Source organism: Talpa europaea (assembly GCF_964194135.1).
Source record: "Talpa europaea genome assembly, chromosome: 3".
NCBI lineage: Eukaryota > Metazoa > Chordata > Mammalia > Eulipotyphla > Talpidae > Talpa > Talpa europaea.
In genome coordinates this window covers 19,094,508-19,116,354 of record NC_140069.1, presented here as the reverse complement: position 1 = coordinate 19,116,354, position 21,847 = coordinate 19,094,508, and the positions used below count along the sequence as shown (strand labels likewise).

Below are 21,847 nucleotides of genomic sequence, written 5' to 3'. Positions count from 1 at the left end.
TCTTTGTCATCAATTTTCTCTACATTTTTGTCAATGCCAATGAAGTTACTTCCATAAGATTTGGAATGTGAATGAAATGTAAGCCATTATTGCCTTGGCTGGTAGATGCTAGGACTTCTGTATTAGACATGAGATTTCTCAATAGGTTTACCAAAATTATTGTTTAAAACAATTGTTTTTGTATTCCAAGCAATTGAGCTTATCACTAGTTTTTGTATTTTTCAAATACCTGATTTTCTATGAGTTAGTGAAGTTTCCTCTGACCTTCATATCCCAGATTTACAAACAGAATTCTTATTCAGTGTGTTCCTACTTTAACTATTTTAAGTTTTGCCTGTAGTCTGAATACAAAATGTATATTACATAGGGGAAATTTTTAATTCCCACAGAACACATTGAGAACATCCTAAAATCACTACACAGTTATTTAATTTCCATAAAAACTCATTTCTTTTTCCACAATCACTTTGGAGTTTCATCTTCAGTATCAACAATTTATACAGGAACCGTGCACTATATCCTAGAAATTTTCTTCAGAACTCAACTTTCAATAGGTATTCTATGTTCTCAACTTTCCATGTGTCCCTTCTTCCTATTTTTCCTGTCTTGATTCATTGATCTTTAAGATGACAAATGAGCATGATTCTAAATTTTTTTTTTAAGATTTATTTATTTATTTATACAAGCACTGGGTACAGTCAGAAGTGCAGGAGGGTGAGAGAATTCACCAGAGCCAGAGCGGGGAACAGAACAGGAAGACTGACGAAATGACGAAATACACTGCTGAGGGGAGCAGCGGGTGCAGCAGGAGGTCTTTGAAGCCATGTGGGACCCTCCTGGGTGGCCGGGGATCAAACCAGCGCTGCAGAGGCTGCGGGCAGCTTCCCAGTCCAGCGCTCAACCGCTGCACCACCAGGGGAGGCCCATGATCATGATTCTAAAAGTGGTCTAGTTGGACTATTGAGAAAAGTTGAGGTGTAGAGAAGTTGTTTAATTAATGTCAGACCTTTAAATCTATTTTACAGTGATCTCACATTGCAAAGACACGTGAAATTAATAGTGAACATAACAAGATTTAGGGATTTAAATAAGCAGATGAAATTACTGTGTTTGGATTCTAGAGTATAAAAATTGAAAACACATATTTTGCTATTTATCAAAAATTTAATAGTACATAAGTTACTTTATCCCAATAAACTAGTGTCAGGATGAGATTAATACTAGAAATCATCCCATAATTATGTTGTAAGGCTTAAATGGGAGAATCCTTATACATTTAGCAAGTGTCCAGAAAATGTGGAAAGTAAGTGTTACTATCAATTTATTTATGAACTGATTTGGGGATCATCTACTTAGCATAAACACATTCAGAAATAACACATCTGGACTATGTGGGGTAAATACCAGTGTTGTCATTTGCTACTGTGTGACATCGAGAACTTTTTCCCCCCCCTTCTGTTTTCTCAATGGCAAAATGTAGATGAAAATAATATTTACTCTCGGGCCTCCCTTGGTGGCTCAGCAGTTGAGCGCTGGGCTGCAGCCTCTGCAGCGCCGGTTCGATCCCCAGCCACAGGCGAGGGTCCCACATGGGCGACAGACCTCTCCTGCAGAGCCCACTGTTCCCCTCAGCAGTGTATTTCGTCAGTCTGCCTGTTCTGTTCCCCGCTCTGGCTCTGGTGAATTCTCTCACCCTCCTGCACTTCTGACTGTACTGTGCTTGTGTAAATAAATAAATAAATCTTAAAAAAAAAGAAAAATCTACTCCCTTAGTTCTTGTCTTCTAAATGGTTATTTTTTTTTAATAGTTCTAGTAGTAAATACTTGAAGCATATTATTTGGAACAACATCTAGCATTTAGTAAGACCTACGGAAAGGTTTGCTGCTACAGTTATTCATTCTTGATGACAGACCTGAGAAGTAGATGGTTCTTTTATACACCCATCAGAATTTTCTTCTTGTAGTACCCGTGTATTAGTATTTAATATAAAATGGTCATAGAAAATGTTCTAAGAGCCTATGCTACTTACCAATTTTTGGGTACTTAAAGAGAAAATATCTCAACTCAAACTAAAAAGTATCTGCATAGCAAAAGAAACTAACATTTCATTACAATGAAAAGGCAACCTGCCAAAACCTGCCAAATGGAAGAAAATAATTTCACATCATATATATATAATATATATAATATATAATATATTTATATATACGTGTCTGACAAGGTGTTAATATCCAAGATCTACAAAGAACTCATACAATCCACAAAAAAGAAAACAAATAATCCAATCAATAATGGGGGGGAGCTAAATAGGCATTTCCTTAAAGAAAAAATACATATGGCCAAGACGCACATGAAAAAAATACTCAAGACTTACCATCAGGGAAATTCAAATCAAAATCACAATGAGATGCTATCTCACAACTGTAAGAATGGCTCATATCAAAAAGTCCAGAAACAACAAGTGTTGGTGAAGGTGTGGTAGTAATGTAGACTGTTCCAGTCCCTGTGGAAATATTACGGTTTCTCAAATAATTAAAAATGGATCTACCATATTATCCAGGATTCAACACCTAGATATATATCTGAAGAATGAAAAACACTAATTTGAGGATACATGCACTCTTATGTTCACTGCAACACTATTTACAACAGCCAAGTTATGGAAACAACATATGTGACCAATGACAGATCAGTGTACATATATACAATGGAACACTACTCATCTATAAAACAAGATGAAATCTTGCTATTTGCAATACATGGATGGAACTGGAAGGGGTTATATTAAGCAAAAGTAGTGAGAAGGAGGAAGACAAATTCTGGATCATTTCACTAATAATATGAAACTCACACAAAAAAAGCAAAGGAAAAGACAAAAGCAAACAAAAACAAACCCGTGAAATCTGCCTACAGAGCTGAGACTATTGTAAGGGAATGGTAGAGGTGTGAGCAAAGTGCAGAGGGAGCAAAACAGACTATGATGGAAGATTTATTGTCACTTTGGCAATGGATATGGTACAATAACAAACATTTAAAGAGGTGTAAAAAGAGTAGAAAGCAAGGAGAATAGAAAAAAAAATAATTTGCCATAATTTTCATAATGGCCAAAAAATATACAGCTGTTCATGCAAACATTTTAGTTTAGAGTCTCATTTTAAAATTCTTGGAAACAGGGCTTCCCTGGTGTCCTAGGGGTTAAGTCTCAGCACTATCGCCACTACAGCCTAAGTTCAATGCCAGGCCGGGGAGCTAACCCACATATGGCACAGCAGACCGATCCTATTGCCTGCTGCCTCTCTTAAAGTATATTTCAGTAAATCTGCCTTTTTCTGCTCCCCACTCTGTCCCTGGTGAATCCTATCACCCCCTGCATCTCTTGCCTATACCCCAATTCTTCCACACACCAAAAAAATTACCATGGAAATATACTCTTTATGATGTTTCAGTGATCTTTCTAACCATAACACACCTTCACTCTAGCTAGATACTTTATAAACACATGGGCAGTGACTTGATTTCACTATATCTACTATGAAAAGTCACTCCCAACAATGTGAATTCTATCCTCTGATAGGTGTGATATTTAATTTTACCAAAGAAGCATAGTCATATTTTTTGAAACACAAAATCAAACATGCTTTCAAAATGAAAATATTTTTTATCAGCAAAATGCTTTATTTGGTTGCTATTGTATCAAAAGATTGGAACTAATTTAATAATGAAATAATATTAAATGTTATCAGTTATAGTTATTATTTCCATTATGAGTCAGAATTTTGACAAACATTAATTCATTGTTCCCTTATCTTTATGACTGTATATGATTTTGTTATTATTACTCTATTTCCAAGATACAAAAGACAAAGGTCTGCAAAAAGAAGTTACTTGTTAAAAGTCCCATTGTAAATAAAAGGCGAAAGCAGACATTAAGGCCATGTTCTTTATTTAGTCTTTAGGGAATCTCAATTTGTTTTGCTCAATTTTTAATGAGTAGATAATGTTTTTTTTCCTAATTATTCTGACGTGGAATGTTAATGTGATCTGGCAATTAGAAGATCACCTTGTCCTGAATAGCTTCAGTGAGGTGATGAATCAAATTTAGTAATTATTAATACATATAGGAGAAGAGGAAACAGAAAAATCCCATATTGACTATTATTTTAAGAATATTAACTGTGAAATAAATGAGTTATGGTGTGACTGACATTCAACTTGAAAAAGGACAATCCTTTTTATAGACTTGTGGTAGGAGAAAATGAGAGACTATATAAAAATTTAATTATTGAAACAGAAGCCAAGATTTTTAAATTATCACCAATTTTTGTTAATAGGATAGAGGTTAATAGAAACCATTTTTGTGCCAGGTACTGAGTCAATGTTTTACAAATTTAATCCATGAAACAGCACGAAGATGACCTTTTTATATCTCATTTTCCATAAAGTTTAGAGGTTAGTGGTTTTCTGTCCTACTTATTGAGTGGAAGAACTAGAACTCACCAGAAGCATGGGTAGCTCCATAAAACATCTTATTTCTATTTACTTACTACTTTCACCACAACAATTGAAATATAAGATGAAAATGAAGAAAGGATAGACATTTGAAACATTATTAATAGGAAAATGTCTTCCTATTAAAGGATGTTAACATAGAAATAATGCTGTTCAACAAAAATCTAAAGTGATATTGGAAATAATTATAAGTAAAAATTATAAATTAAAATTATAAGTAAAAATTATAATTAATAATAAGTAAAAAATAGAGCAGTAGAAAATTAATAACACAGCTCTCAACATGCACATGACAGCACATGCACAAGAATGATCACACTACCATTAGTTATAATAATCCCCAAATGGAATATCCATCAATAGTACAGCAGCTAAAACAGCACATTCATACATATATGAAAAATCATAGTAGGGCCTCCCAGGTGGCGCATCGGTTAGGCGCTGGGATGCGAAGCTGCCCACAGCCTCTGAGCACCAGTTCAATCCCCGGCTGCTCCCCGGACACTGGAGGAGGGTCCCGCATGGCACGCAGACCTCTCCTGCCAGCCCACTGCTCCCCTCAGCAGTGTACTTCCATCCTGCCTGCTCTGCTCCCCGCTCTGGCTCTGGTGAATTCTCTCACCCCCCCCCCCCCGTGCTTCTGACTGTACCCAGTGCTTGTATAAATAAATAAATAAATCTTAAAAAAAAATCACAGTAGTGAGAATAGACTACAAATATACACAATAATGTTTGAATTTCACTAACATGATGCTGAATGAAAAAAGCAATTAGAAAATCTCAGGTACTGCACCTTCCATTCATTTAGATAAAAGCATGATCATTCTCCAGAATTTTTCCATGGCAATAAAACAAATAATTTTCCGTAAGTCCTTAAATCCAAACTCTAAGGAATGATACATAAACTTAAGGTGAGGTATATTGCATTCAGAAAATGAAAGTCTCATTGCTACCAAAAGGGACCAAACAAAAAGAGCAAACCATGAAAGAGTGCTGTATACCCAATAGATTGTCAAAAATTACAATCCTTAAAAGTAAATAATAACAGGTTGTATATGATCACTACTAATTTATGGTGGTAAAGTGGTGTGACCACATGGAAAAACAATTAGCATTAAGTAAACTTGAGATGCAGATGACATAGTTCCTGATATTTCTGAAATTTAATTTTCTCATCTATTTTATGGTATTAGAAGATTATCTGAAATGACTTCATGAGAATTGTATGTAAATCATGTTACATAGAATGAGTATTGTGAAATAGATAGAGTATCCATATTTCTTTTTAGAATGTCATATATTAATAATTTCATATGAATTCATAAAAAGATGCTTACTCTAAACATTTTATTCAGGTTTTCAGAGTGCCATTGAAACTTTCTGTTGCTAAAATATTTATTTGTATGCACATCAAGTTTCTCTGTCATTTTGTCTTTATTTTCTGATAAAAAATGAATATTTATGGAGAGTTAGTGACTTGCACCAGAAATATCACTAGTTAATGAGTGACAGTACCATGTGTAGGTTGCTTTTAGGATGTCAGTGCTGTTTTACTAAAAGCAGGTTAACAGAATTAAGCCTTTCACATATTTGCTAAAAAAGATTGAATAAACATAACCATGGAACAAAGTGTTTAAATTTTCTATTGACATCTTTTTTTCTATGTTTTAACCCCTGTTTTAATGGTTTAATTTAGTCTCTTTCTTTACTAAGAGCCACCTCAATTCTTTTTGGCAACATGCCTAGTATAAACAACAAATGATTGTGTATACTCTTGAATCCTTGCCTTACTCAGATTTGAAAGGGTCTTTTATGTTGATAAAAAAGTTCTAGAAACCCATCTGTCCTTGAGATCTATCCAATCACTAATTTGAATGCTCCAAAGTGAAGAATGATATCTAACCAGAAGAGTCATTAACTGCCTAAGGTGCATCAAAATTTTAATTGGCTTTTTTATTCACTTGCATGCCCTATGGCAATGCAATAAGACTTTAGTAAATTAAAGTGCTGGAGAGAAGGGTCCTATCCAAAATATAACATTTTTTTGTCACACTTGTTCATGGAAAAACCCATTACTACCCTCAATTTCTGTGTTTTCTGAGGTCTGTATTTTCCTTATGAGGCTGTTAAAAGGAAAAAAAAATAAAAAAAGGTCATAATTAAATTAACAATAGGCAAAATCTACTTTGTTATTTGAATCTCATTAATATTATAGCTAAATAAGAAAATCCTTTCATTGTTTATTTTTATCATTGAATAAACAGTTGTCAATATCACATGCGATTTACACAAACACACACTTACACAGAAAGCATCTATGAGTTGAATCAGGAAGTAGAGCCTCTGCATTTCCATATATATTTTTTTAACAAAAGAGATAATCAATATATGAGGTTTGATTATAATTCTGAAGGAGGAAGTCTTCAGAGACAGCAAATTGGATTGGGTATAACCACTCTCAATCACATATTTTTGACATCTTGAAGATAGGAACTTGGGAGTAGAGTTAAATCAAAGGTGCACTGCTCTTACATATACTCTATAATCTTCTGTATCTGCAGTTTAACAATGCCTTTAGATATTCATAGTTTTGAAGAAGAGCACTTTTCTACTTCAACATTATACCCACAGAAAAGGAGATGGTTCATTTTGTTCTACTGAAGGAAGTGGAAGTTGGATGAGGAAAGATTTTAACATGAGTAATAGGAAGTTCTGTGGGAAATATAGGGCCCAAAGGAGAAAAGAAAGCAGACAAAATTAATCATGTAAGAAGAAAACTGCAGTGGTTGATTAAGAACATATATGGGAATACTGCCAACATTTTCTGAAGGAAGAGTGATTTATCAATTACGCAAGTGAGAACTCAAGCTACAGATTTTTGAATATTCATTCTAATTACTGTTCTTTAATTATCTTCCTTAGATTTGTGAATTCTGTTATTATGTGAAAGATCTAGTGAATTTTTATAAAATAAACAAGAATTGCAACAGAGCATACTGCATCTTTTCTATCTATTCCTTGAAATAATACTGAGAAAAAATATTGGGTAATTGAAATTCGATATAACAAAAGATAAGTAAAGCTCAAAGAACTTAGTTACTGAAATGAAGGATATTTTATAATTTATTAAGATTATGGATAAGCACAAAGTAAAAAAAAACTAAAAGGCTAAAAACTTTTATTATAGAAACAGAAGAAAAATGACAGCTTTCTCTGGAGAAATTTAATTGGTCAAGTACACATTTTTAAAAATTACTTGTAATATGCTTAATTATAAATGTGCTCAGAAGCAGACAGCTGGGACAGATAATTTATTGAGTTATTATCCCCATTATCATTTAAAATGTGGGCCATGTTAACTCTTGTTCACTGTATTACACAAATAGCTTAAAACGAATCTAGAGTCTTTATAGTTTTAAGATTGATATTAGACTTAAATATAAAAGCTACCATTATAAGCTTCAGAAGAAAATACAGGAAAATATCTTAGTTTCACTAGATAAGCGAATGATTACTTGATTTGAGAGCATTAATGACAAAAAAATAATAAATTGGACTTAATCATGGTCACCTCACACCTGTGAGAATGACAATTTTGAGAAAGACATTAGAAAGGAGTTGCTAAGGACGCAGTAAAAAAGGAATACATGTGCACTCGGATAGGAATGTAAATTGGTATGGCCACTATGGAAACAATATGAAGGTTCTTCAAAATATTAAAACTAGAACTACCATATGATCCAGCAATCCCACTTCTGGGTATAAAGCCAAAGGAAATAAAATGACTATCTCGAAGAGGTGTTTGAATTCCCATATTCATTGCAGCATTATTGATGATATTCAAAACATGAAAACAATATAAATGGCCATTGACGGGTGGATAAAGAATATGTAGTACATATGTATATACAATGGAATATCATTCTTCCATTAAAATGAAGATACTGCTTTTATTTTCAACAACATGGGAAGATCTTGAGAGTAATATGTTAAATGAAATAAGTTAGATAAATGCAAATACTATATGTTCTAATTTATATACATGAAATCTAAAAATAGCCAACTGATAGAAATGGAGAGCAGAGTGGTGGTTGCCAAGATTGGGGGTGGGAGAAATAAGAAGGTGTTGGTCAGAGGGTTCAAGCTCCTAGGTGTGAGATGAATAATTTGTGGGGATCTGATGCACATCATGGTGACAAAAGTTAATGATGTTATATTACATATACTTAAAAGTTGTGAGGAGAGTAGATGGAAAATGTTCTTTCCACACAGGTGCAGTTATGTGAGGTGATCAAGATATTAACTAACCTTATTGTGATAATTTCACAATATATGTATATTAAATTATTATATTATATACCTTAAAATTACTCAAGGTTGGAGATCAATTATATCTCAATACATCTAGAAAAAATATAATGAAATAGGATCCTCTTTCCTCACTATCTCCTCAACGAGGTGTCCATTTCTGTGTAGCAGTTGTTTTACACTTATAATCACCCACTTCTCCCATAAAAGATTCTATATATGTTTATACTTATCTGCATTATCTTTACCTCTCCTTTTAATTATAATATTATTAATTCATGGAAATTCATATATTTTTTTATGTTGTGGTCATTATGACAACTAACTCCTCTTTTTACAACTATAATTATAGAAACTATTTAGAAAGTAAGTTACAATAAAACTTAACATTTTTTAACTGTAAAAAAGTATGAAAATATATTCTGGGGAAGGGGGCGGAGCAACATGGCGGCGAGGAGACGCTGCGAGTAAGATCTCCCATTAAAAAAAGTTAATAAGGAGGAAAAGCGGCAGGTCCCAGTGAGAACTGGGACACGGAAGATAAACGGGTGACTCCAGCAAACTACCCGAAGAAGAAAGTGGCCATAAAAGAGGACTAGAAGGGAGGGAAGCGCAGAACCCTGCTCCCCTCCCCCGCCCACAGAGGCGGCACTCTCCGACCGGCAGAGAGGAGGGAAACAACAAACCAAAACGGCCACCAAGAACAAAGGACGCAGCAAGCGGGACTGTGAGTGGAAAGGAACTATTGCAGCCACCACACCCCTTGAACGGGAGCTGAGGCGAACCCTGCAGGATTCACCGCGGCGGTGAGCGAACGGCTCCGGGCGCCATTAGAGAAGAACAAAGACCCCGGGAGACGCGCACACAGCCCGGGCTGCCGGTAAGCTTGCACGGATAGCGGCGCACTCGGCGTGCTTGAAAAGCAAGTGCAGACCAGGATCGCGGCTGCCCAGGTCCCCGCGCCTGCGACCTAGGCTTGGGAGACGACCTAGGCTTGCGGGGAGACGCGCGGAGGTCCTCACTGAGGTGAAGGTCCCTCCCTGAGTAAGCAGGAACCTGGCGCCCAGGCACGGGAGCGGTGCAAAAGGCGCCATTCCCGCGCCACTGAACTGGTCTACAGCCCGCGTCCTGGAACTGAGGGCTTTGGAACTGAGACCCGGGGCACAAAATTAGGGGCGTGGGTTCCCCACGACGGTGGGGCACAAGGCAGACACAGCACCCCAAAGCCATTGAGGTGTACCCTACCATCCCCGCTTTGCTCCCTGTCCCACGGGGTGGAAAATCAGCTCCCCAAGGGCTCTAGGAGAGATCTCTGGCGCCACCTAGCTACTTGAAGCCAGCACAGGCTCCTGAAGGAGCTAGTGGCCAGCTGGGGAGTTAGCCCACACCGGGCCCCTTCCGAACAAGTAGTCTGAGCCCACAGGGAGAGCGGGCACCCACAGCCAGGGCAGACCAGGCACGCAGAAGAGTGTGCCTGACACCGGATGCGCAGGGAGTGTGTCCCACATCACCATTTTAGAACAGGGACATTTCTTCAGTAAAGACTACCTGCAGAAGGCTTCCTCAGGAGCCAGAGGTGAGCGGGGGGAGTTCGCCCATGCCAGACCCCCTCTGGCCTGCAGTCCAAGCCCAGAGGGGGAGCAGGAACCCACCGCCGGGGCAGACCAGACGCACAGGGGAGTGTGTCCCCACATCGACATTTTAGGACAGGGACCTTTCTCCAATAAAGACTGCTTGAAACTGACAGATGACTCCTGGAGGAACCAGAGGGGAGAAGAGAAGCCCACCCAAGATGCCGGCCAGTCCCAACAACACAGTGTCCCAACGCATACGGCAAATTAGAAAACAGACAGTAGGGAGGAGAAGAACCACACGCAACCTAGCAACTCTCCAGAGAAAAAGCACACCACAAAAAGAAAACCAGCCCCCAGATTGCAACGACAGTAACTTGGAAGAACTTCTGAGCCTTCCAGAAAGAGAATTTAAAATTGCCGTGATTAAAAAACTGACAGAAGTCATAAAGGAAAACAATGATAAGGGAAAAATAATCAACGATCAGAAGAATGAAATTGAGTCCCTAAAGAGGGAAGTAAAAGAAATGCAGGAGATCAAAGAATTAGTGGAAGAACTAAAGAATTCTGGGAAAAGCAATGAAAGCAGAATTGATGAAATGGAAGAACGAATAAGTGCTCTTGAAGACACAGAAATAAAAAGAACCAAAACAGAAAAGGAAAGAGAAGTATGAAGGAAAAAGAATGAAGAAAGACTTCGGGAACTATCTGACTCCATGAGGGAAGGAAATATAAGAGTTATAGGAATACCAGAAGGAGAGGAGAGAGAAGTAGGAACAGAGAAAATATTTAAAGAGATAATTGAAGAGAACTTCCCAAATGTGAAGAAGGAGCTGAAAATTGATATACAAGAAGCAAGAAGAACACCAAACTTCCACGACGAAAGAAAAAATACAGCAAGACACATAATAGTAAAGCTCCCAAGAATCCAGGACAAGGAAAAAATAATGAAGCTGGCAAGAGGGAAGAAACAGATAACATTCAAAGGAAAGCCAATCAGGCTGACATCAGACTTCTCCGAAGAAACACTACGGGCAAGGAGAGAGTGGAGGGACATAGTCAACAGACTCCAAGAAAACAGATGCCAACCAAGAATATTCTATCCCGCAAAGCTCTCCTTCCTCTTTGAAGAAAGAATATGGACCTTCCCAGACAAACAGAAACTCCGGAATTTCATTGCAACTAAACCCCCACTCCAAAAAATACTACAAGGAGTCCTAAAGCCAGAACCTCAGAGGGACGAATAACAATGAAAGAAGGCCAAAAAAAAAAAAAGTTATTAAAAGAATAAATAAATAAAATCAAAGGAAAGACAAACACAATGGCAAATACAGATGCTAACATATCAATATTAACTCTAAATGTAAATGGACTAAACTCTTCAATAAAAAGACACAGAGTTGCAGCCTGGATTAAGAAACAAAACCCAACCTTTTGCTGTCTCCAGGAAACACATTTAGCTACAAAAGATAAAAATAGGCTCAAAGTTAAAGGATGGAAAACAATCCTACAAGCAAATGGACCAAAAAAGAAAGCAGGAACAGCTATACTTATATCAGATAAAACAGATTTCAAACTCAAAAAGATAAAAAGAGACCCCAATGGTCACTACATTATGATCAAGGGGACAATACTTCAAGAAGAAATAACACTCATTAACATATACTCACCAAACGAAGGAGCACCAAAATATATCAGACAACTGTTGTCCTCTCTGAAAACAGACATCAGAGAAAACACATACGTAGTGGGAGACTTCAACACACCACTATCAACAATGGATAGATCAACAAGACAAAAAATAAGTAAAGAAACCAAAGCTCTAAATAAGGACCTAGAGCAATTGGGCTTAACAGACATCTATAGAACACTAAACCCCAAAAAAACGGAGTACACATTTTTCTCAAGCGCACACGGATCATTCTCCAGGATCGATCACATACTGGGGCACAAGACAAACATCAACAGATACACCAAGATTGAAATCATATCAACCATCTTTTCTGACCATGAAGGCATCAAACTAGAAATAAACCATAAAAAGAAGGCAAGGAACTTTCCTACCTCATGGAGATTAAAAGCCACACTACTGGAAGACCATTGGACTAATGAGGAGATCAAAGAAGAAATTAAAAAATTTTTTGAATTGAACGACAAGGAGGACACCAATATCCTAAATGTATGGGATGCAGCAAAAGCAGTAATAAGAGGAAAATATATAGCAATAGAAGCTCACATCAAGAAACAAGAAAGAACGCAAAGAAACAACCTAATCTCGAAGCTCAAAGATCTAGAAAAAGAACAACAAAAAAACCCCACAACCAGTAGAAGAAAAGAAATAATAAAAACCAAAGCAGAAATAAATGAAATTGAAACTAAAAAAACAATCCAAAAGATCAATGAAACCAAGAGCTGGTTCTTTGAAAAAATCAATAAAATAGACAAACCCCTAGCCAGGCTCACAAAGGAAAAAAGGGAGAAAGCACAAATAAACAGGATCATCAATGAAAGAGGAGAAATCACAACGGACACAGCAGAAATCAAAAGAATAATCAGTAACTACTATTAACAGTTATATGGAAACAAGTTTAACAATCTAGAGGAGATGGACAAATTCCTACAACTCTACAATCACCCAAAGCTAGATAAAGAAGAAATAGAACACCTAAACAGACCAATTACAATTAGCGAAATTGAAATGGTAATCAAAAACCTCCCCAAAAACAAAAGCCCAGGACCTGATGGATTTACAAATGAATTCTACCAAACATTCAGAGACGAATTAGTGCCTATCCTTCACAAACTCTTCCAAAAAATTGAGAAGGAAGGCACAATACCAAACACGTTCTATGAAGCCAACATTACACTAATACCAAAACCGAACAAGGACAACACAAAAAAGGAAAACTACAGGCCAATCTCCCTAATGAACACTGATGCAAAAATCCTCAATAAAATTTTAGCCATCAGAATCCAACAATGTATCCATAAGATAATTCACCACGACCAAGTAGGATTCATTCCAGGGGCACAAGGATGGTTTAACATCCGAAAATCAATCAACGTTATCCAACACATCAACAAAAAGAAATATAAAAACCATATGATTATATCAATAGATGCTGAGAAAGCTTTCGACAAAGTGCAACACCCATTCATGATAAAAGCCCTTGAAATTGTTGGGATACAAGGAACATACCTCAACATCATAAAGGCCATCTATGACAAGCCAACAGCCAGTATCATTCTCAATGGTGAAAAGCTGAAAGCAATTCCATTAAGATCTGGAACAAGACAAGGATGTCCACTCTCACCACTGCTTTTCAATATAATACTGGAAGTCCTAGCCAGGGCAATAAGACAAGAGAAAGACATCCAAGGAATCCAAATAGGAAAAGAAGAAGTCAAACTATCACTATTTGCAGACGATATGATATTATACATAGAGAACCCCAAAAACTCCACAGAAAAGCTAATTCAACTCATCAATCAGTTCAGTAAAGTGGCAGGATACAAAATCAACATGCAAAAGTCAGTAGCCTTCCTATACAAAAACAATAAATCTGAAGAAGAAGAAATCAAAAAAACCATCCCTTTTGTTATTGAAACAAAAAAAAATCAAATATTTGGGAATAAATCTAACAAAAGAGGTAAAGGACCTATACAAAGAAAACTATAAAACACTGTTAAAAGAAATAGAAGAGGACACAAAGAAATGGAGAGACATCCCCTGCTCGTGGATTGGAAGAATAAACATTATTAAAATGGCCATCCTTCCAAAAGCAATATACAGATTCAATGCTATTCCAATCAAAATTTCAATGTCATTCTTCAAAGAAATAGAACAATTATTGATGAAATTCATATGGAATCACAAAAAACCCCGAATAGCCAAAGCTCTCCTGAAAAAAAAAGAAGGGAATGGAGGCATTACACTCCCAGACTTCAAACTATACTACAAAGCCATAATCATCGAAACTGCATGGTATTGGAACAAGAACAGACATACAGACCAATGGAATCGAATAGAAAATCCAGAAATAAACCCACAGATTTATGGTCAACTAATCTTTGACAAAGGAGCAAAGACTATGCATTGGAGCAAAGAAAGTTTGTTCAATAAATGGTGCTGGGAAAACTGGGTCGCTACATGCAAAAGAATGAAGCTTGACCACTACCTCACACCATACACAAAAATCAACTCAAAATGGATTAAACAACTAGACATAAGACCTGAAACCATAAAATATATAGAAGGAAATATAGGCGAAACCCTACGTGATCTGCACATCAAAGACATCTTTACAGACACATCACCCAAAGCAGTGATAGTGAAGGCAAAGATAAACAGCTGGGACTACATCAAATTAAAGAGCTTCTGCACAGCAAAAGAGACAATAACAAAAACAAAGAGAAACCCCACCAACTGGGAGAACATTTTTGCACCCAACACTAATGATAAAGGACTGATCACAAAAATCTGCAAAGAGCTGATGAGACTCAACAACAACAAAGAAAATAATCCAGTCAAAAAATGGGCAGAAGAGCTAAAAAGAAACTTCTCTGAAGAGGAAATGCAAATGGCCAACAGGCATATGAAAAAATGTTCAACATCACTTGCCATCAGGGAAATGCAAATCAAAACTACCATGAGATACCATCTTACACCAGTGAGAATGGCACATATTAAAAAAAACTAGCAACAACAAATGCTGGCGAGGGTGTGGAGAAAAAGGAACTCTTCTGCACTGTTGGTGGGAGTGCAAACTGGTCCAACCACTGTGGAGAGCTGTGTGGAGATTTCTGGACCTACTAAACATAGAGCTTCCATATGATCCAGCAATTCCACTCCTAGGTATTTACCCAAAGGACACAGAAACATCAATTCCAAAGAACACCTGCACCCCTATGTTTATAGCAGCACTGTTTACAATAGCTAAGCTTTGGAAACAACCCAAATGCCCAAAAATAGATGACTGGATCAAGAAGATGTGGTACATATATACCATGGAATATTACTCAGCATTCAAAAAAGATAAACACATGCAATTTGCAGCAACATGGATGGCGCTGGAAGGGATCATGCTCAGCGAAATAAGCCAAAAAGAAAAAGAAAAATACCGGATGGTCTCACTCATAGCAGGAATCTAGAAAACTTAAATAAGGGACCAGGAAAATGAATAACTATAAGAAAGTGAAAATCAAAATCAACAAAAAACTATGAACCAGAGACACTTTTAGGGGGGCGGGGGCGGGAGGGGAGGGATTGGGGTCAGAATGGGGGGGCTGCAATTGTATGGGGAATATAACAATAAAATTTATAAAAAAAAAAGTATGAATAAATATTTTGAAAAGATGCTATATTTTGTCATTTGACTATTCCTCAGTGTCCTGCAGATTGGCATGAAATGCTGTTTTACCAGAATAGTTTTCACCTAACAAGACGGTGATGTGAGGTTGTTTTCTGAGTCAATGTTGATGTTGCTATCTGAAATATAGAGGGAAAACACAATGATGAAAAAAATCTTACAATAGGAGTGTAGCTAAAATGAGTGTTAGTGTTATCATATGGTTGGATATGAGCATCCAGTAAATTTATATCTATTTACTGTATGTGAACTATGTATATTTTAATACAGGAAGATTAACTATGGACATAAAATATCATATAAAGTATGATCACATATATATATATATAAAATATCTTTATCTGCCTCATGAGTATAAGGGTCATGTTCTTTTTTACTTTTAATAAAATTTTATTATTGGAAAAATGCAACAGCATGGAAAAGCAAACAAAGCCTAAAATTCCTGTTATTATCATACACCATATTTATTTTAGAGACAAGCATCTGTTCTCAGCTAAACATATAAAGGAATTCTCAAATGGTGTGTTGTTGCAGAGTTACATACTGTCACAACTATATATTTTTATTTAATAGATTAAAAAAATCTTACAGGTAAACAAAATTGGTGCTTTAGACAATGATTTAAAAATATAAAGTGTGGTTACCGAATCCAATATGTCTCTCTATCTACACAAGCAGGAATGACAAGACCTACAAACTATCTTTTCTGCACTATTGTAAGGTAAGTATAGAAAGCCATTAAAAAAATTTATTGGAGCACATGGAAAGTAACAAAATATACAGATCAATTTTTGAGAGACATAGAACAGCAGACATACAATAATGACACTTATTAAATGAAAATGTAAGAGAAACAAAATGCTTGAATCAGTACGTCAAAGACAGACACAAAAAGAAATCAAACTGCCAGTAGCAGTTGTGACTTCAAGTGAAATTGCAGACCCTGTGTATAAGCACAGTCCAGAAAGTTACATGTATCCTTCCTTGTCTTGCTAATTTGAAAATTTTAACATTAGCCACATTATTTCTTCAAACATAAAGACCAATAAAATCATTGTATAGCCACAGTAAGAAAACACTGGTGAATACATATTAGAAGAGAATCCATAAAACAAATACCAAGAATAAATTTGAATTCTTTTTTGTTTCTATCTTTATATACTATACATGTTTAAACCTATTTGCTTTTTTTTCATAATAAATTTTATTTTTATATTCCCCATAAAATTGCAACCCCCCATTCTGACCCCAATCCCTCCCCTCCCGCCCCCCACCCCCCAAAAAGTGTCTCTGATTCATAGTTTTTTGTTGATTTTGATTTTCACTTTCTTATAGTTATTCATTTTCCTGGTCCCTTATTTAAGTTTTCTAGATTCCTGCTATGAGTGAGACCATCCGGTATTTTTCTTTTTCTTTCTGGCTTATTTCGCTGAGCGTGATCCCTTCCAGCACAATCCATGTTGCTGCAAATTGCATGTGTTTATCTTTTTTGAATGCTGAGTACTATTCCATGGTATATATGGACCACATCTTCTTGATCCAGTCATCTATTTTTGGGCATTTGGGCTGTTTCCAAAGCTTAGCTATTGTAAATAGTGCTGCTATAAACATAGGGGTGCAGGTGCTCTTTGGAATTGATGTTTCTGTGTCCTTTGGGTAAATACCTAGGAGTGGAATTGCTGGATCATATGGAAGCTCTATGTTTAGTAGGTCCAGAAATCTCCACACAGCTCTCCATAGTGGTTGGACCAGTTTGCACTCCCACCAACAGTGCAGAAGAGTTCCTTTTTCTCCACACCCTCGCCAACATTTGTTGTTGCTAGTTTTTTTAATATGTGCCATTCTCACTGGTGTAAGATGGTATCTCATGGTAGTTTTGATTTGCATTTCCCTGATTACAAGTGATATTGAACATTTTTTCATATGCCTGTTGGCCATTTGCATTTCCTCTTCAGAGAAGTTTCTTTTTAGCTCTTCTGTTATCTTATTCATCAAAATGTATCAAATACTACTAAGGAAAATGGTCTTGAATTTATATATCATATTTATTTCATTTAATTCATGTAGCAATATCGATCATTATAAATCAGGTTTTTTGTTTGTTTTAAGCTTTAAGGTTTTTGTTTGAATTTAAGCTCTGAACTCACACAAACCTGGGTTCCCATGACGATTCTGACTCATGCAACTTTCAATGATGTGAACCTTGGGCAAGTAATCTTAGTTTCATTTTCACAGTTGTAAAATGATAATAATAGCAATATTTTCATATTGCTTGAGTAGGGGAGAAATTAAGTAATAATATAATGTAATGAATATAAAACACTTAATGCAGTGTCAGGTACAAGGGAATTACTCAATAAATGCTAAGGGTTAGATTTACTGAGCTTTCATTATGTTGTAATCCCCATAAAATCTCTGTAAGTGAAGTGCTTTTATTCCCCATTTACAGATTAAGAAAGAACAAATGAGAACTATAAATTATGTTTTCCCATCTGACAAAGTATTTTAACTTTGAAGAGGCCACGATTGTTTTTTGGTTTTTGTTGTTGTTGTTTTTTTAAAGAGGGGAGGTAAAATAAGACTGTGTTCTATCATTTTCAGTGGGGCTGGAAAGAAAAAATAGGTGCTTGTATAAACTGTACCATCATTGAATGAATATTTCAAAATTACCAGATAAAGTTGAGAGAGTTTCATTTATTTTTATAATAATATCACTTATATAACATACATTTTTGATATAAAGAAATTATATGTATTCTTGTACTTTTTCTTTTATTTGCAGTGATTTTGATGACTTGAAAGTTTGAGAATTATCTTCCTTTTCCTTTATTGCCCTGTAATCTGGATGAGTACAGGTGAAGACAGATACTCATGAGTACACATGTGTCTCTAGTGCAAACAAGCACGTGTGCACACACTGTTATGTCTGTTTTGTTTCTAGACATTTCTATCTTGTGTCATTAACAAAAGACATCAGCTTTTAATGACATTGGCAATGATGAAATAGCACTATCACGTGTGTCTGTCATGATGTATGTTTTTTTAAATAGATGGATATTGGAAGAGTTTAACAGTGGAAAAGGAAGAAAAAAAAACAGAAAAAGTCTGAATGTAGAGAAAAAAAATAGAAGAAAATAGAACCTCACCTATAACCAAACTAGACACCTTTTGTTTGCATAGACATGTAGTTTGAAGCAACCCAGGCATTTTTAGCTGTCCTTCTGATTGGACATAGTTCAAATGTGTACTAACAGGATCTTATATTCATATAACAGATTCATATACATTTTTCATGAGAAATTCAAAAGAATATGATGAGAAACAGCTTTCATTTTATTGCTACCATCTTCTATTTTAAGTATAAAGAGGTGACATAAATTCCTCCAATGGCGGTAAATAACAACACACAGTACACTATAATGTAATTTACTTGCTGGTCCAGCATTTTCCCCCAAAACATGTATTACTATAGAAAGTGGGAGGATAATATGTATCAAACTTTTAATTAAATGGAAAAATCAATGCAAAATAATATTGGAAGTCTGATGAAAGTGTAAAAGCTTAATGTTGATAATCTGCTTCCTGTAGATCAGGAAGGCATACACACAGTATCAATTATTCAAATGAGTAATGAGTAACAGAATCACAGAATCATAACTTAAGCCCAGCCATGTATCTAAAAAATTTATTTCTTACAGGTTACTGTTTAGAGCATTTTGAATTAGAATTTCAAAATACTAAACACTATATAGAAAACGTATACATATTGGTCAAATTCTAGAACTTATTACATGTCTGGTATTTTGAACTTGTTGGTTAAATTAGATTCGATATGCTTACAGGAACTTTTGGTAAGAAAATACTTCATATATTTAGATATCCTATTTACCAAAAATAAATTCTGAAGAAACACTTAAATAACAGTCAGGATGCCAGGTAATTTTCACATCTGTTTTATCAATTAGCTTAAAAATAAATAATTTCTTTTGTATGCATAATAAGATGACTGTGCCCATTGGTGACATGAAATAATCTACTTGTAAGATAATTAAATTTTATAAACCATGCATATTATTTTAAAAAATCTAGCTACCAGCACATGAATTTTGATTTTAAGTATATTTGCATATTGTATATTAATTTGGGTACATACTAATGAAGGATACATTGCCTGGTATGTTTTACATTTACCAAAAGTTATTCCTATAAAGAATGATGTCTGAGATAAGTATTAAAAAAACAAAAACACAACAGAATACTTTTAGCTATTTAAAGATGTCACAACCAATTTACCTAAACTGTTTATTTTTGAGAGATAATAATACTAGTATTATGGAATTAAAGACAACAAGCTAATTTTATCAAAGGGATGATATATTTCCAAATGAATAATAATTAGCTGATTAATATGATTTCATTAATATTGCACTACAAATGCTAAATATCTTCGTAAAATAAACTACTTTTACCCATAAAATATTTTCACATTCAAAAGTACACTAACCTTGTTCTAAAGTTTGTAGGGTGAGGATGTCCATCATATAAGGATAAGTAGTCGTATTCTTCTTCTAGAGCAAATGACTGAAAAACAATTTGTATTCTATTCCGTTCTTCAGCTATAATTACCCATGTACAGTTTGCACCATTTGGATATCCATATGGAAAACCAGGGCTTTCTATAGTGCCATTAAGTCCTTTTAAAGTTCCACCACATGTATAAATAAATCCTGCAAAAAACAAAACAAAACAAATAAAATAGACATTAACATTATATAAAACCAGAACAACCCAGGAGACACATTATTTTGAAAAAGCCCAAGTTCCATGTACAATAACTTTGCAAATGACTATTTAAGATCTTTGTGAATAATCCAATTTAAAAAAATTAAAACATTTTCACTGCTTTCCTCACAAGACTGCCCACCTATTAGACATACGCAGGCTTCTCTTTAAATAAACCTGCCCCTTTCAGAGGCAGCTCACTTGCCTGCTTATGACTTTGTAAGTGCCTATTTACTTCTTTCTCCTTTTCCTAAAAAACTTGCCCATTTGGATACTAAAAAAAAAAAAAAAAAAAGCACATTTAATAAAATTCTAGAAGTTGTGTCCCTTATCAGATACATATTGTATTAGTAATGGTAAAACAGCTGAGGAAGTGAAATCCCCCATAAACAACTGATTCATTATCCATTACATGATCTAACAGACCAACGCAATGCTAGAATGTGATTTATCTTCCCTGAAATAGTTTCCAGTTTAATTGTGAACACTCATAAATAACAACTGAAAATGTGATGTGTTTATGTATGTCTTGGGAGTCTTGATGAATTAAGTCCACTTTTTCTTGGTAAAACATGTTACTTTGAGTGGACTTATATATCTTTCCTGTGTGGCCCATATGCTTTAGGAAAGGCTGCCCCACACTGATCCTAGCAGAGCAATAAATGTCTAGGGTCTCAAAGTTAGAAAACAAATAAGCAGCTCTGTAATTGTTTTATCTTTGACCAGAGCGGTTGATCCAGATGGACAGTCATAAATTAACCATATCAGAGAGAAACCTAAGATTGGTGATGAATATATATATCAATAAATTGAATCCTAGAAAACTAAAACCTATCATCTTAAGAACTTTCATATTAGTTCTTTGGGAAATTTAAATTATTGAGAAAGTAACTTAGCTGATATCAAGAAAACTTACCTTTATGTTTTTGAGGAAATAATTTATGAATATATAATACAGATGTCTTCCAGTTTTTGGAAATTTGCATTCCATAATTTTACTTTAAAAAAATGTATTTATTTATGCATTAAAAAACTGGGGTATAAGCCAGAGGTGTGGGTGTAGGGTAGGTAAAAGTATCAGGCTTTTCTGCCCTACCGCCATTAGGATAGTTGAGGGAACCCTGTGGTCCTGAATGCTTGCCTGATGGCGGCTACTTGAAGTGGGTACACCTGGGCTGAGAGACTGAGTATATAAGGGCGGTGTCACCGGGACGCCAGCAGAAGCCAAGAACGAACGGAAGACGAGAGAAGAAAAAGAGAAGCAGAAACAACACCAGAGAGCCCAGATAGAGTGAGGATTTGCTGGG

At 35.5% G+C, this 21,847-nt stretch overlaps 1 protein-coding gene across 1 annotated transcript in view; it reads right to left on the bottom strand.

The window, feature by feature from the left end:
• Nucleotides 1–21,847, bottom strand: part of CSMD3 (CUB and Sushi multiple domains 3) — a gene marked incomplete at both ends in the record, with an annotated part of 827,299 nt that overhangs the window by 692,757 nt on the left and 112,695 nt on the right. Inside the window, one exon of the mRNA XM_084229760.1 lies at nucleotides 20,263–20,485. Coding sequence (XP_084085886.1) covers nucleotides 20,263–20,485 — 223 coding nt within the window. The remainder of the gene's footprint in view (nucleotides 1–20,262; nucleotides 20,486–21,847) is intronic.